General features: G+C 50.9%; 1 protein-coding gene across 1 annotated transcript; it reads right to left on the reverse strand.

Annotated features, from left to right (window-relative positions):
- Positions 1 to 1925: 1925 nt before the first annotated feature.
- Positions 1926 to 7556, reverse strand: LOC132578933 (copper-transporting ATPase 1-like). The gene is given in 5 exon segments (XM_060249101.1): positions 1926 to 2148; positions 3605 to 3749; positions 5949 to 6047; positions 6050 to 6716; positions 7548 to 7556. Coding segments are annotated over 5 exon segments (1143 nt in total).
- Positions 7557 to 17165: the final 9609 nt, after the last annotated feature.

Raw genomic sequence — 17165 nt, forward strand, 5'->3', positions numbered from 1 at the left:
TCACTTCTCGAAACAAACCACCCCAATCCGGGTCCCAACACCAGCAAAGCAGCCAGGGTGAGAGTCCCGTGCGCCTTTACAGGCATATATCCACCAGGCTGCACAGAAATGAGATTTCGCTTCTATTTCAACAGTATGCTCAAAGCAGCAGAGGAACCAAATATCGGTGCATCCCTTCCCCTGTCACCTGGCTGATGAGTGGAGCCCGAGTCTCAATTAGGCTATGTAGGCACTGGCTTATGGGCCCGCACACCTTTAGGGGCCCCCGGCTAGATTCTCCCCACCAGACCTCCCCCCCCCCCCGCACCCTGCATGAGCAGCCAGCAACTGAGCTGCTCTTTGCCTGACTTACCTGATGCGGTTGCTGCTGGCATTACCGTGAAGTTTGCCTCTCTCCACCTCTCCGCCGCAGTTTAGCAAAAGGGGCTTTTAGAAAAGGTGCCTGCAGCGGGGACCATGGGCGGTGGGGTGGGCACTCAGAGACTCTGAGATAATTTGGAAGGGGCCCCCAAGATTTCGACTGCCTAGGGGCCTTCACAGGGTTTAATCCGGCACTGCTGAGCAGCCAATGGGAGTCGGCTTGGGAACGAGCACAGCAGTGCTGCCAGGTCCCCCTATTCACTGCCAGGAGGTGAGGGGGTGTAGGGTTGCCAGATCCTGAGAACCCAGACTGCCTGCACCATCCATCCATTGGAGGCGAGACCAACCCCCAGCCAGGCTGCCCAAGACACCTCTGAATGGGGGATGCTTCCCTCAAAACTACGCCAAGAATGAGGGCCAGAATGCCAGCTCTCCAACATGCAGAGAGTTCAGGCAGCCTGAGGCTGATCTGTGAGCTGCCTGCTGCTTATGGTTGCTGGAAGGTTCATAACCTGACTGCCCCATCCATTTCTTTGTTTAAAAAACATAGAATCATAGAGTTGGAAGAGACCACTAGGGTCTAGACAAGGCAAAAAAAAAAAAAGAGGGCTTGAGGCTGTTAAGATGGTCGTTGTTCCTGTCGGCAGGCCAGGCCGCCCAAAGTAGCTCACAGCCTTCCCAAGGCAGCAGAGTCTTCTCTCCATCCTACGCTGAGGAACGAGGCCTCGGACAACCAAACACGTCACCTTAAAACTCGACGAGGAGCCAGAGCCGGAGCCAGAGCCATCTGCCTACCGGCCTCCAGAAGTGATAACAGCAGGGTTCTTCCCCCCAGAGGAAGAGACCCCGCTCATCGCCAGAATCCTTTGGAGCTTCCGAGGGCAGAACAACGTCCCTCAAGCCCATCCATTTGGCTGGTGGTGTCCACCATCGACCATCTGCCACCCATAAATATACATTTCCGGAGATGCACATCAGAGCCAGGTGAGGTTCCACCCCAGGGTAATGCCGATCGTCACTTGGGGCTCAGGAAGGGATTTTCCTCGGGGCCAGATTGACCCAGTGATCCTGGAGGTGTTTTGCCTTCCTCTGGGCGTAGGGCAGGCGTCAATCGTGGTGTGCAGAGAGAGGAGGGAGAAGCTCAAGTCCTCTAAGCTCAATATCGCTGTGATGAAAATAGTTGTTCAGTCAGCACTGCACAAGATATGGACCTCTTTATCAGACAGCCATTTGAAGAGCAGCCAAGCGATAAGCTAAAGCCATCTTTGGCTTCCAGTGCATGAGGCTGCATTCTGCTTTTGCTCCAGGTGGTAATACTGGCAAAGGAGTGCAGATACAGTCTATGCTTTGAGTTAGATGTGTGCATGTGCATGTTAGTTAGATGTGTGCATGTGCACTCTATTCAAGTGGGCAATTCAGTCCCAAGAAAATAGCACTTAAAAAGTACAGCCAGGCCAGCCCAAGAGATCGGTCAATGAGGGAAGACCCAGCCCACTCCGTAGAGAAGGTCTTTTCAGATGACTGTATCATCCTCTTCCTGGGAGCCCCCGGTGAGAACCGAATGCTTATCTGGCTTGCTGAGGACGATGCTGCTGAGAGATCGCTTGTCTGAGAGGAGAGAGTTTATCGAAGCTCGGCTGTAGTTGACAATGCGACCCATAAGACTCAGTTTGGGTGACTGGTGCTGTGTCATCAATGCCAACGTGGACGCAGATTTCCGAAGGGCTCTTCAGCCTCGTCTGATTGGAGGCACACAGTTCATATTTCTCCAGTGTAGGTTTCTTGTAGCTAACAAAGGGGAGAAGACAGCAGCCCTTTATCAGGTTTGGGCAAAATGCACTGAACAAAACTAACAGTGAAGGAAAAGGCCCAATCCTAAGATATGGAGCATTCACATCCTGCTTCTCCACCAATGCTGACACCTAGGGCAGTTCACAGTGCGAGAATAAAGATTTTACCACAACAGAATTACAGGTTTTTGAGTACATGAATTGAAAGGGCTTCCTCCTCATCCTTGGAGGACTGCTGGAGGTCCTCCCGGGACAATGCAAGGCAATGTTCTCTCTCCAGCCCTCAAGAGAGCTGCGGAGCAACCTCCCAAAGGGGTTTGGGGATCCTACCCTTCTCCAAAATGCTGTTCTAAGATGTGACCTGCCTTGACCAGGTTCTCTGGAGAGGCAGCGTAAGAGTCTTCTTAAAACCCCCACACTCCCTGGTCAAGGGTATCTGTTCTGCAGAAGCACAGGTTTATTTTATTTATTTAGTGGATTTATAGTCCACCCTCCCCCATATGGGCTCAGGGCAGATTACAGGCCTAGAAACAGTTAAAATACAACAATAAAATTAATACTCTACAATTAAACACCACCACATAACTCAATAAAAATGTAACACAGGCGGCACCGGTATATTTTGCAGATTAAGCCCAGTTATTGGCCCGAATAGAATAGTTCATATGGTAAGGTTCATACTCTGGCTCAGCCACTGATCCCACCCAAGGCTTCTAGCCCACTTCACTAGGCCCATGAGCTCAGCCTGTGCAATCGTCATTGTACTCTTTGCGGTCTCTACGACTCTCCTGATACGGTCATGGCAGCAATGAATGGGTTCTGCATGGTGGAACATCACGTAATCGTAAGGGAAGCATATAAAACCCAACAATAAAGAGAAGGAAACAAAAAACAGATCGCAGAATATTCACCATAACTCATAGTTTTAACACTATGGGATTACAAATTTCTGCTGGCTCCACTTAAGAGATGCTTGTGAGAGAGTGAGTGTGTGCGTGGTGTTGGGGATATGGTTCACACAAAGGATCTACCCAAATGTAGATGAGGAAGTCATACCTCGATTTTTTAAAAGGGTGGTGCTGGGGGATACTGCCTGCCTGGGTTCTTGGCCCCTCTAGAGAGCCAGTTTGGTGTAGTGGCTAAATAATAGACTCTTATCTGGGAGAACCAAGTTTGATCCTCCAGTCCTCCACTTGCAGCTGCTGGAATGGCCTTGGCTCAGCCAGAGCTCTCGTAGGAGTTGTCAGTGTACCTAATCTGAATTGATCTGCTGCCAGCATACCAAGCAGCTGAATCAGTGAACAGGTCTCCCATCTTAATGAACAACTTGGTAAAGGATTTAAGTGTGCACTGATGCCAGTGGGAATTAAGTACAAGTTAAAATTTAAGCCACCTATTTGCCATACTGAATCATGGCAAAAATGAGATGGAAACTTTACTTCCATATTCATTACTGTGCTTCTTCCACCAGTTTGACAATATGGGGAAAAGTTGTATCAGTCCCAACATGAGTTGCAGAAACCAGCAGGGACCCATTCTGATAAATGGAACTTGCAATGACTGTACTGCCAGGCTTTTTAGTCACCGGCATTGCTTCACCTGGAGAAAACAGAGGTCAGCAAAACGTGAGTCAAGAACCTGATTCCCTGGATCAGAGCAGTGGTCTGCCTAGTCTAGCCTCCTGCAGCACAAAGTAGCCTCCCGGTTCCTCTGGAGGGCCAGCAACAGGGCACAGAGGCAAAGCCTTCCCCGGGTGTTTCCTCCTAGCACTGGGATTCAGAAGCTCATTGCCTCTGAACATGGAGGTTCCCTTTAGACACCATGGCTCAGTTGCCACTGAGAGAGCTATCCTCCATGAATCTGTCTCGTCCTCTTTTAAAGCTGTCCGTGCCGGTGGCCATCACTACATCCTCTGGCAGTGAACTCCACAGCAAGAAAGGCTCCTTTCCCATGATAAACTCTAGAGAACTCCAGGATTCTTAATTCTCTAGAGCTCAAGGGTTCAAAAGGTGGCTTGGTTAAGGCCTGCAGCACCTTCCATAGATTCCATCCAGGGATCTTTGGGTCTAGTATTTTGGAAGAGAGAGAGAACCCATTTCTGCCCACTCTACCCTATTTAATAAGTTATCATTATATCAGGGATGGCCAACGGTAGCTCTCCAGATGTTTTTTGCCTATCAGCCCCAGCCATCAGCCATGCTGACCCCTTGTCATCCGCCCCTGAACCTCCCACCCCCTTAGGGGTCAAGGTAGACTTTATAACCTCTGACCCAACATTCTACAGGTGTGCATCTTACAGTACCCCAGTCCTACTGTTTAGATACTCCCCCGATACCTTATCAGTTGAGGGTCCCTTCCCCCATCTCCCTTATACGTCGCCATTGGAGCCTTCCTCGAAGACTACGATCGGTAATTATCACCCTGTTCGTCCAGTCGTGTGTTACCGCTGTATAATTCTCTCTATTTTTATTAGGCCTGTATGTGTGTGTGTTATATGCGTCCATTATCTTGTATGTGCGTGTTCTATAATTTTCTATAATAAAGATACAATTGCTTTATCTAATTAGTGCCCATAATAAATTTAGCAAGAATGTCTGGAAGTCAAATCCTTTATACATAGATTCTAGATCCTTTTGAGCCAGAGTTGCCCACCTGTCAATTCCCCAGCCTGGTTTGAGGGCATTTTGGCTTTCACAAGACAACTTACCTCTATGATCTGTAAAATAGCCCGAGGGCCAACAATCTCAGGATCATACTTAATGTGGGCTTTGTTGGTTGCAAGAGCCACTGAGATGTACAAAAAAACCCTTTTTTCCATAAGCGTGGACTCTCTTTTATGAATGCACGAGGCACATGTCATTCCTCTCACCTGTGAACAACACACATTTTACTGTTTGCTGAACAGAAGCCTTCAAGAATAACTTTATGAGCATTAATAGTGAGGCTGAGAAAACAGAGACGGCCATTATCCAAAACAAAGATTGCTTGTGTTGGCTTCATTGTTTTGACCATACAACTGTTTTATCGTACTGTTTTGATTTATACGCTGCTTCAAGCACTGTGGTAGAAGAGTGGCTTATATATAAGAAATACGGGAACATAAACAGAGAGCACTGTTGCTCTTCTGCTCAATATAAATCAGATTAAGGGAACAGGGAAAGGATACTTGCACAGTCTACCCTGCTAGAGCAGCTGGCACACCCGTCTTGTATGCTGTTCCTATGGACAAGTTGGAGCTTAGGGACAACCAGTGCAAATTTCTGCCTCTGTTACCTCCCCAGTACCTCTGGTGCCGGTAATTCCCGCAATCTCTCAAGTGAGGAAGCAAGGCTCAGCTGTATGAGATGGCTTCCTCGTGTCTGACACAGAGACGTGGTCACCATTTAGAGCCCCAAATTAAGGACTTAAAAATGCTGTGAGGGCCTGATCTGCAGCACCACAAGAAGAGGTGCTCCCTGCCCCACCCCCTTTCCACGTGCCAAAACAGCCGCAGGGCAGCAGAAATTATACGTATGAATTGCACTTCCAATCCCACACTGTAGCAAGGGGTTATGTGCTCTGGAAGCTGCAGATAAAACTTTCTGGCAAGGAAAGGAGACACTGAAGAAGATCCATACCAGGAAGTTCTACAAGAGGGCCTGGCATCAACAGAGCCAACTTGAAATGCTAGGACTGAGTCTCAAACTTGGCCAGATGGCTCATAAGAAGTCCCCTGGAATGGGATTCAACCAGATGCTTCTGATTCATTTGCAAAAATCAAGGTAATCAGTTGCCAGACTCATCTGCAGATGATATTACCTGTCAAGGATGCATCAAAGCCCATGTCCTCTGGTGAGGTGAGCGTGGGATCGTATTCTATAGTCCCATTATGATGCAGAGGTGGCACACATACCGATTCACACCTGGTTTTGGGAAAATTACGCCCTCAATTGACTTCACACAGGAATTGCAGGTCATTCCCTCTACATTTATCACCGTGACGGTCGTCAGGGGATGCATGGTGCTCCGAGGAGACTTCACTGGAGACTGGGGCACATTCAAGAGTTCAGAGTTTTCAGGTATATCAAGAAGGCTGACCTTGAAAGTCCCCAGCGACACAGATTCTATGGCTCTTCTTAGTGCACCGAGGGTGATTAGGCTGGGATTATACTTCACAACAGCAGACTTGTCGTCTAAAGAAACTGCTATGCTAGTTACTGAGGGGAGTGCTGATATGGTGCTCTGGATATTGAGGACGCATGAATGACAGTGCATGCCATCAACTTTGAATTTAGCAGTCTCTAAGCAGTGCACATGCTCTGGGTGTTCCTGCAGAACTCCTTCTGAGGATTTGGCAGGTGTGTTCTTTAGTCGCTGCACATCAATAGCACCCAGTCTGAGAGGCTTCAGCTGTTTTTTTATAGATGCCTTGAAACCTACAGCTTCGATTTGGTTTCTGATTTCCTCTGATGTGATGAGATGAGGCTGAAACACCACCACAGCATCCTGAGTGCCCAAGGAAACTGCAAGATAAATGGAAAGAAATGTTACTGCTGCTGTTGTGTAACATCGAGCTTCATCTCTTTGCTTCGAAAAAGAGTACGTGCAGGTGGAGGTTTCCTTCCATGCGAAGGGCTCAATACAACCCTAAGAGCAGCACTGGGGAAATGATCCCTGTTCGCTTGGGGGTCAAGTGGATGAAGTAAGGTGTCACCTGCCAACTGCACTTGGCAAATCGCGGCACAACTGAGTCCACGCAGCACCAGGGTGTGGCTCGGCCACCACAAGAGGGAAGCCTGACAAGAAAGCCTGTCCCAGCCGGCAGGCAAGGCAGTTGCGTCCTGTAGTGTGGGAAGGACTTCCATCCACTGGAATGAGCCCCTCCCTACTGCTTAACGAGCTCTAGCCTGAACAACCACTAGCTTTTGTGTCTTGGTCTTGCTAAGAGATTGACAGAATGTTGAAGACATTTTTGATGCACAGAGGCAGAGAACACGCTTTCCATGCAGGAGGCCCCATGTTCATTCCCCAGGTCACACCTCCAAATCTCAATGGGGAGCAGGGCTGGAGGAGACCTGGAAGAGCTGCTGCCAGTGACTGATACAACTAAGTTTGTGGGGGGGGGGGGCGGGGGGGGGGGGAGAATGCATGCATTGTTTTTGTTCAGGTCTATTAGAGCTGCAAAAAATGCAGGTTTCCCAGGGGAGGGGGGAGGAAACATGGATCCCAATAGAGGTAAAGCATTCGGATCCAACATTTTTTGGAAATCCCAAATTTTCTTAATCCAGTAGACCTCAGAAGAAAAACACTGAGGGGGAAGGAACAGGGGCAATGCCACAAGAAACGGGAGAGATGTGCCTCAGCTGGGGCTCCTTTGGGCCTTCTGTTTCAATCTCCCCCTCAGGGGTGGAACCTCACCTGGCTCATCTCCGGAAGTTGATATTTATGGGTGGCAGAGGGTCGATGTTGGACACCACCAGCCTCCGGGACCCCCTCAGGGGGACCCCCTGCCTGGGCTTGAGGGAGGTGTTCTGCCCTCTAAAGCCCCGGTTGATTCGGGCGACGAGCGGGGTGTCTTCCACTGGGGGAAAGAATCCTGCTGCTACCAGTTCCGGAGGCTGGTAGAAAGGCAGCTCCGTCTCCGACTCTGGCTCCTCGTCCAATGCGAAGGTGACGTGTTTGGTTGTGCGAGGCCTCGTCCCTCGCCGTAAGATGGAGGGAAGCCTCTGCTGCCCAGATGTTCCCTGGGGCGGCTGTGGGCTCCTTTGGGCGACCTGCCCTGCCGACAGGCGACGCCTCAACCCGTTCTCTAGAATGTTCCGCAAAAAAAAGAAATGGATGCGGCATTCAGCTTATGAACCTTCCAACAACCATAAGCCACAGGCAGCTCCCAGATCAACCCCAAGCTGCCTGAACTCTCTGCGCGTTGGAGTGCTGGCATACTGGCTCTCAGCAGTCCCTACAAGGGCCTTGTCAGAGCCCACTCATATTGTGAAGCCCCTGTGGAGGTTGAGCTAAAATGGCTTTCTGCTTCTGGCCAGATCTGGACCCCAAACGCCCTGTTCAGGGCTTAGGTCATAGCCACTGGGGACACCATCTCCTTGGTGGGTGCTCATGTGGTTCACGGAAAGAGCTATCTAAAGAACCCTCTGGTGTTTCCCTGGGGGCAATCCATGCTCCCTCCCTCCTGTTCTCCAGGGTGACCTGCTTGCCCCTTCCACGTGCCTAGCATGGTGGGCACTTGAGAGGTTATTTCTACGCATAGAGAGTGTGATGTTGCTACCCACCTGGAGATCTTGCTGCTACTCTCCAATTGCTCAAAGCATGTCAAGCTAAGCCCGTCTGTTCTTCCAGCCCACAGCTGAAAATCCCTCCTTTCTTAGGAATCCTTCCTCTCGCAGAATCTATCACGGGCCCCTTAGGCTAAACCCTCGTGCTATGGCAGGTGCTCTCCAGGGGTTTACTCCCCAGGGCTTCCTTCCAAGGCCAGCAGCTGCTTGGGGCTGTGTGGGTTTCTCTCAGAGAATCAGTGTCCCAACAACACCCATTCCTCCTCAAAGGCAAGGGAATCTTACCCTCCATGTATAAAGATGAGGCAAAGCCATCTTTGGCGTATAACATCCTTGAGCCTAATCTTCTTTCTCTTGCTCCTTCACCCCCAACCCCTCTTCATGTGTGGTCTCTAACCATTGTCATCATTTACATTTTAAAGAATTACATAAGATACACTGGGCAAACGTGGACCTGCCTAAAAGTCCCACTGGAATCCATCCAGTGAGCCTTTGCAGTCCCTCAACTAAGTGCCCTTGACTTCACTGTTGTGACTTGTTTTGCTTCTGTCGCTCAAGCTGCATTCTTAATGTTTTTTCTCTTCTCTCGGCCATAGTCTCTCCTTAAAATTGTTTCGCCTTCTTTCACCTGCCACCGGCAGCCACTCAAGATGGCCTCTGCTGACTAGACTGGGAAACAGAGAACGGGGAGATGTCGTTTTAAGAATTTCCTACCTGCCATCACACCACTCCACACAGAGTCCTTTAAAACGCTTCTGGATAACCAGTTGCTCGCAAAGGACTGGCCAAGATAAGCACTGTGAGGCAGGATTGCCAACAGAACCATTATGAGGTCAGATGTTTCCTTCCATCCCCATGGTAACCCTGCAGCCGGTGAGGAAGAGACAAGAAGACCCCTTGGAGCAGCACCTTGGGGGATGGGGAAAGCGGATGTCATCATGACCAGGGGCTGCAAGTGGCCTCTGGGGGTTTCGGTTTCCTGCATCCTGTGGAAATTAGGGAGAGACCATGGAGAATACAGGGACATGCAGAATGCAGGGATTCATGTTTCCTTCCCCCTCTCAAGGTCCCTTCCCCTTGACCCTTTCTGTCCAGCTTCCAGACTGGTGATAAGATTCAGAAGCCTGCTTTAGTGGCTGAGATGGAGGGTCTATAGGAAGAATGCTTCTCTGTCAGTCTTGCTGGACCCCTCAGCAGCTTATGGTGGGATAGGTGCACTTCTCTTGGAGGCCGTCCAGGTGGACTTGTGGGTGATATCCCTCCCTATTGCCCCCAAGGACTTGGAGGGACCTCAGCAGGGTGCGATGCCAGAGTCCATCCTCCAAGCAGCCATTCCAGGAGAACTCTAGTCTTTGCCTGGAGGTTGGGAACCCTGGTTCCCACGCAGGAGCTTCTCCTCCCGTCCTTCGGTTGCCTGACCGCTTGCCAAGAGTAACAGCCTGCTGTAGCCTGCTGTAGATGATGCTTCTTGAAAAGTTCAGTGGCTCAGAGGCAGAGCCGGATGAAGGGCTTTTGGGTGCCCTAGGCGGCCCATGGCTTTGCTCCCCTCCCTCGCTGTAATGTGGGCACGCTCCATTCCACTGCCACGACCTGGGCACCTGTGGAGCTGGGCAGTCAAAGAGCCACCCTTGCTGGCACTAGCCAGGCAGCAGGAAGGCGGTGGCTGCCAGTTCTTCCTCCCTCGGTCTGGGCCAGGGTGGGCCAGGGCTCCCTTCTCTGCAGTTTTGTTGCTTCCACCTCCCCTCCTGGTCTGCCATTCCACAGGAGTCTGGAGCATCTCTCCTGCAAGCTGCTGCCGTTGAGGGGGGTCTTCCTGGGACACAGGGGCTACTCAGCATTTCCCCCTTCCAAACATGGCCTTGTAGGTGTTGGAAGCTCGAAGAGAGCAGAGGCGAGGAGCAGGCCTTGCAGCTTGCCTGGAGCTCGGGCTTCTGGATGGCTCCTGGCTTGGCCCCAACATGCTGTCCCTTGATCAGCCACACCAGGCAACTGAGGGGGAAATTGGCTGGAGCCCTTCAGGTTTTTGGAAATATGTATCTGTTCTGTATGTTCTAAAGTTGCAATGTTCTAAAGTTCCAGTCATTATGGGGTTAACACTGTGCCTGATTCCCTATTGTCTGCATGACCTGAGAAGAAGATACTGACTGCTGTCAATCAAGATCTAGAAGTGGGAAAACCTGTTTTGTTTTTTTGGTCAGTTAGGCAGGTGACTTCCTTTGTTCAGGCAGAGAGGTCAAGAAGAAGGAGGAGGTGTTCTCCATTAAGCATGTGGCCTTCTAGTGTGAGGATGTAGTTCTTTAGTGTTTGTTATTTTCACCTCCCAGTGCCCTTTCCCTGTAGTAATAAATATATTTTTTGCTTTCATATTAAATGCCTCTCAATGATTATTTGATCCAGCGATCCATCAAACTGTTTGACATAAAGAAATAGGATTTCAAACAGAATTCCTTACACAGGTGAGGTTTTGCAGTGTTGTCTAAATGTGCTGGGTGCTCTCTCTGTACAGAGAGAGAAAGTGACTTCCTGGAATGCGAAGGTATGGAGCAAATCATCTCTCCTCGGGCTAGAAGCAACCTCCATCGGTTGGACATAACGTTTAGGGACTCCTTTGCTCCCTCCTCTATTTTTAAAAAATAACCACCACCTCTGTATACCATACTGTACTGTACTGTACTGTAGTAGAACAAATCAAAGCCTCTGATCATCATAGGGGACCGGAATGCCCAAGTTGGAAGTCAAAAGGTAACCGGGACAACAGACAAGTTTGACCGTGGAGAACAGAATGTAGCCGAGCAAAAGCTAAAAGAGTTTTGTCACGAGAACCAGCTGGTCATAGCAAACACCCTCTTCCAACAACCTAAAAGGGGACTCTACACATGGACATCTCCTGCAGGGCAACACAGGAATCAGATTGATTATACACGCTGCAGTCAAAGATGGAGAAGCTCCTTGCGGTCAGCAAAAAAGAACCTCTTGTGGAGGATGAAAGAGGAGAGCGCAAAAGTAGGCTTGACACTCAACGTCAAAGAACTTCTGGCCCCATCACTCCTTGGCAAATAGAAGGGGAAGACATGGAAGTAGTAACAGACTTTACATTCCCGCGATCCAAGAGCACTGCAGATGGTGACTGCAACCATGAAATTAAAAGACGTTTGCTCCTTGGGAGGATAGCTATGGTAAACCTGGGCAGTATAATGAAAAGTAGAGACATCAGCCTGCCAACAAAAGTCTGTATAGTCAAAGCAATGGTATTCCCAGTAGTAATGTATGGCTGTGAGAGCTGGACCATAAGGAATAGATGCTTTCAAGCTGTGGTGCTGGAGAAGGATCTTGAGATCAAATCCCTCAGTCCTAAGGGAAATCAACCCTGACTGTTCCCTGGAAGGTCAGATGCTGAAGCTGAAGCTCAAATATTTTGGCCACCAAATGAGAAGGGAGCACTCACTGGAGAAGCCCCTGTTGCTGGGGAAGACAGAAGGCAAAGGAAGAAGGAGACGGCAGAAGAGGAGATGGCTGTACAGCGTTACTGATGTAGCTAACATGAATTTGAGCAGACTTTGGAAGATGGTGGAAGACAGGAGGGCCTGGTGTGACTTGGTCCATGGGGTCGCAAGGAGTCAGATTTGACTGTGCGACTGAACAACAACAACAACAACAACCCTTTTAAAGGGCCAGCTTAGTGGTCACAGGATTGTGGACGCCCCTTTGAAACCGGAACACACTTGAATAACATCTCCTGAAAGGTGAGGGAAACGATAGGGTCAGAGTGGGAGGTTTAACGAAATTATAATAAGCAAACCTGAATTTGGGGCAAAAAGAGAAGAAAGCCTCTAGCCACTCTGCCCCACAGTCCTGGCGGGAGAAGTCCCACAAGCCCTGAGCTCCAAAGGCTCACGCCAGAAGATGAACAGTGCTCTGTCCACGACCTGCCTCCTTCTCCACAGGCACTTCAGAAATTCTCTGCACCAGGTGGAGGGGAGGGGGGGGAGACACACCTCAGCTACTTCTCTGGCTCCCTTTTGGTGTTCACATCCACATCCCCCCTGTTGTCAGGGAACCAATAATATAATCTGTATAAATAAAATATTCTAATAAGGATCTATAAGCCACTAGAGAGGACGATAATACAAAAATCAAAGAACATATTGAAAAAGAAAGAGTGCAACACTAACTCTTCAAGGCTCTCCCCCCTCCCCACAAGCACAACCTCCAGCCACACCTCTCTCACCCCACGTCCTTTTCCAGAAAAGAAAGAGGATGCTGGGTACTTGTCATGCCCTTGGATTGGGTACAGGCTGTGATGCTACATGACTCTTCACCCAGGTCTCTGTGGAGGAAGTTTCCCCTTTGTTTGTGGAAGGCCAGGTTTTACACTCCGTGCATGCTCTGGAGTTAGTCTGCTCTAAAGAGAGGCAGTGTCCTTCCTCCCTTTTCCTGTTCCAAGCACCAGAGAGGCAATTTGCCTATCTCCCTACACGAGTACACTCGTTGTAGTTGGCTAATTCCCTAGACTAATACTCACTGACGCTCTTCTGCTGTCAGGCCCACAACACCAGAGAGACGTCTTCCAAAGTCCCATCCTCATTCACCTGGTTGTACTGTTACCTTCTCCTAGATCTCCTGGAGAAGACTCCTTAGCCTAGGGAATTGACGCTAGTCAGGCTGAAGAAACTGTGTGCACAAGAAGCGGACTTGGTCCAGACTGTGAGGAACAGAATATCTTAAAACACTTCTGGCGGGACAGAAAGAAGTACTTTTCTCCCTTTCTCACAATACAAGAACTCGTGGGCGTTCAATGAAATTGCTGAGCAGTAGGGTTCGAACGGATAAAAGGAAGTACTTCTTCAGCCAAAGGGTGATTAACATGTGGAATTCACTGCCACAGGATGTGGTGGCGGTACAAGCGTAGCTGGCTTCAAGAGGGGTTTGGATAAAAATATGGAGCAGAGGTCCATCAGTGGCTATTAGCCACAGCATATTATTGGAACCATCTGGGGCACTGATGCTCTGTATTCTTGGTGCTTGTGGGGGAGGGGCAAAGTGGGAGGACTTCTAGTCCCACTTGTGAACCTCCTTTTTTTGACCACTGTGTGACACAGAGCGTTGGACTGGATGGGCCATTGGCCTGATCCAACATGGCTTCTCGTACGTTCTTATGTTCTTAATTCCCTTCCTAATAATTCCAAGCATGACGTTGGCCTTTTTTATTGCTATCGCACACTGTCTCGACGTTTTCAGTGAGTTACCTACCATGACCCCAAGATCTCTCTCTTGGTCAGTCTGCCAGTTCACACCCCATCAACTTGTATTTATAGTTAGGATTTTTGGCTCCAATGTGCTTTACTTTGCACTTGGCCACATTGAACCTCATCTGCCACGTTGACGCCCACTCACCCAGCCTCAACAGATCCCTTTGGAGTTCCTCACAATCCTCTCTGGTTTTCACCACCCTGAACAATTTAGTGTCACCCGCAAACTTAGCCATATCACTGCTTACTCCCAACTAGCCATTTCACTGCTTACTCCCAACTCCAAATAATTAATGAACAAGCTAAAAAGCATGGGACCCCGTACTGAGCCCTGCGGCACCCCACTGCTTACCATCCTCCACTGAGAAAATTGCCCATATCAAAAGCTTTCTGGAAGTCAAGGTAAACAACATTTATTGGGTCCCCTTTGTCCTCATGTTTGTTCACCCCCTCAAAGAACTCTAACAGGTTAGTGAGACAAAATCTTTCCTTAGAGAACCCATGCTGAGTCTTCCTCAATAACTTTTGTTCATCAATGTGCCTACTCATTTTCTCTTTGATAATTCGGCCCCCGCCGCGGCCGCGCCGCAAAGCGGCTGCGCGCCGCGGGGCCGTTTTTTGCAGCCTCGGGAGGAGGAAGAGCAGTTTTCCCAGGCATCCGGGGAGTTTACAGGGGCAGGGGCAGAGGCTTTAAGTAGCCTCGGCCCGAGACTCCTCCACACAGTTCCGTGGAGTAGTTGGCTCAGATCTACAGCGTGAGGCTGTTGATCCCTTGGGAGCTGCGTGGGAGGGTGGTTAGGCCGGTAGGCGGCCTGACTGGCGGCGAGCGTAGGGCATCGGAGCTTGGAGGCGTCGGAGGCCGGCCGGAGGACGGGACAGTCGGGCGCGGCTCCAGCGGCTGCCGGTGGCCTGTTTTGATCGGCGAAAGACGTTGGCGGCAGCGGAGGACGTTGGACGGTCGGGCCCAGTGCAAGCTACGCGGCGGCGGTCCTGCTTCAGCTGCGGAGGCCAGCTGCCCACAGTTTGGTTTGTAGAGTGGCCGGGGGGATCGGGCCTGCTTCGCCCCCCCCCCCCAATTTCTCCTTTGGGCAGCTAATTTCCGGGTGGTAAGGTCTGGGGAGACGTTTTGCTGCGGAGGCAGCTTACCCTGTGGGGGGGGGGGGGTTTGGGCAGACGGAGGTGGACTGTTCTATAGGTATAGGGCTGGGGTTTGGTTAAAGGGGCAGCAGCATGGGTTATTAGGCACTTATTCAGGTGGGCCTATACACCCCCCCCCCATCCTCCTAGCCTCCCTTTGGGGAACAGCCTTTCTCTACCTGCCACCATTCCCACCCACCCCCCTCTCCTTAGATAGGCATTGCACAGTCACTGCTTTGTGTGGCCTGCGCTGGTTATGGCTTCTAAAAAAGGACAGGGCCCTTCCAAGGGCAAGCAGCCGGCTAAGGCCGCTGCTAAGCGTAAAAACACCGACCCTCCTGCTGAGGAGCTAGATAGTACGGTGATACGCCAGGCTATTTTGGACCGGGTTAGAGTGATGGAGGAGGACAGGGGGCGTCGGGGTCACAAGCGGTGTGGCCAGGGCGCCATAGCGCTAGCGGAAGGTCAGGGACTCTCACATTTGAGAGGGAGTTGCTGTCTAGGCTCTCTTTTCTTCAGGATAACATGGTCGCCAGGTCGAGGTCCGAGTGTTCCCAAGATGGTGATCCTGGCAGAGAACCGGTGTCGGGCGGCGACGGCGGTGACCAAGATGAGGCGGATGACCAACAGCAGAATGATCAACCTGTGGCCGTGACGGTAACACCGGCAGTGGACGAAAGGAGGGCGGAGTTGCCTTCCCAACAAGCACATTGGCCTTGGGGGGTTTGGGGCCCCACTATGCCACAACAGTCGGGGGGATATGGGCATGTCGCCGTTCCCTCTGAGTGTAGGCAGGGGCCGTTCTCGGCAGTGCCGGGGCCATCATGGGCCACGGGTGGTGCCGTTATGGGGCGAGTGCAGTGCCCTCAGGCGGCTTGTGGGCAGGCACCCTCGGTCACAGGGGGGGTGCCGGCCGCTCTAGGGCCTGCGGCGGCTACAGGAATTCTGCCTTGGGGTGGCCAAATGCCAGGATTGCATCCATTTGGATGGCCTGCAGTGCCTTGTAATCCTTGGGGATATCCTCAGAACCCTTACGGGTCCATCCCTTTGCTATCTATCCCGTTCGGTGACTTGGCGCTGCCATTGGGTGACCATCTCACCTCCGCTACGAGGGATAGGATTTTGAGAGGAGAGTACGTGGACATTTTCAGTCTCTTGTATCGAGAACTTTAGAAGAAGAGCAAAGAGGAGCTAGATGAGAAGGAGAAAGAGAAACTTAGAAGGCGGAAGGTGGATAGAACCTGGGCCAATTGGCTCCCAGGTTTTCTTATCTATGCGGGGGTTATCGCTAGGGCGCAGCCTAGCAGGGCCGCCCCCTTGTTTTAGTACTGCGATATCATCTACCAGGCCTACACCGATTTTGCGGGGTCGGCCTGGTTACAATATGATGAGACCTTCCGTATGAGGGCGGCCATTAACCCTTTGTTGCCGTGGGACCAAATTAACCAGCAATTGTGGTTACAACTGTTGGCTCCGGCTAAACCCAACCTTGGGGATCGGGCAGATAGTGGGCATTTGGTCCATAAGCAGACAGGTAACCCAACAGCCCGCTTTACGGTGGGTCAGCCGGTTCAACCCCGGCTGTTGTGTTGGGAGTACATCTCGCAGGGCGTCTGTTCAAAGAAGGCTTGTAAGTTCAAGCACGAGTGCCCGCTATGCGGAGGTTCCCACGCCTTTTCGGCATGCAGCAAGGCAAAGCCAAAGGGTGGGCCCAAGCGCCCCGGGGGCAGTGGAGGTTCACAATCACTGGGAAAAGGGTCCCAGCCCCATTCGTCTGAGGGTTCTTGAGCAATTTCTTGAGAATTACCCAAGGGCCGCGGACAGGATTTATTTGATGGAAGGTTTCACGTTTGGTTTTCACATCCCGTATGTGGGACCTAGGGTCCCCTTCATGGCTGCCAATTTGCGTTCCATTGTCGGTTTGGAACATGTGGTGAGGGATAAAATCGTAAAGGAATGTGCCGAAGGGCGAGTCATTGGTCCTTTTACAGCTCCCCCCGTTCCTAATTTGAGGGTCTCCCCGTTAGGGGTGGTTCCTAAAAAGGCCACGGGTGAGTTCCGGCTGATCCATCACTTGTCTTATCCATCTGGCGGGTCAGTCAACGATGGCATTCCCGATCACCTGTGCTCCGTCCGTTACACGTCATTCAATCAGGCGGTTAAAGTCATTCGGGGCTGTGGTTTAGGGGCGGAAATGGCGAAATGCAACATTGTCGGCATTTCGGCTATTGCCGGTCCACCCGGACGACTTCGAGTTGTTAGGTTTTCAGTTTGAAGGTTATTTTTATCTGGATAGGGCATTGCCGATGGGATGCTCGGTGTCCTGCGCCGCCTTTGAGCGTTTCAGCTCCTTTTTGGAG

The sequence above is a fragment of the Heteronotia binoei genome, chromosome 11 (genome assembly GCF_032191835.1).
Source record: "Heteronotia binoei isolate CCM8104 ecotype False Entrance Well chromosome 11, APGP_CSIRO_Hbin_v1, whole genome shotgun sequence".
Lineage (NCBI taxonomy): Eukaryota > Metazoa > Chordata > Lepidosauria > Squamata > Gekkonidae > Heteronotia > Heteronotia binoei.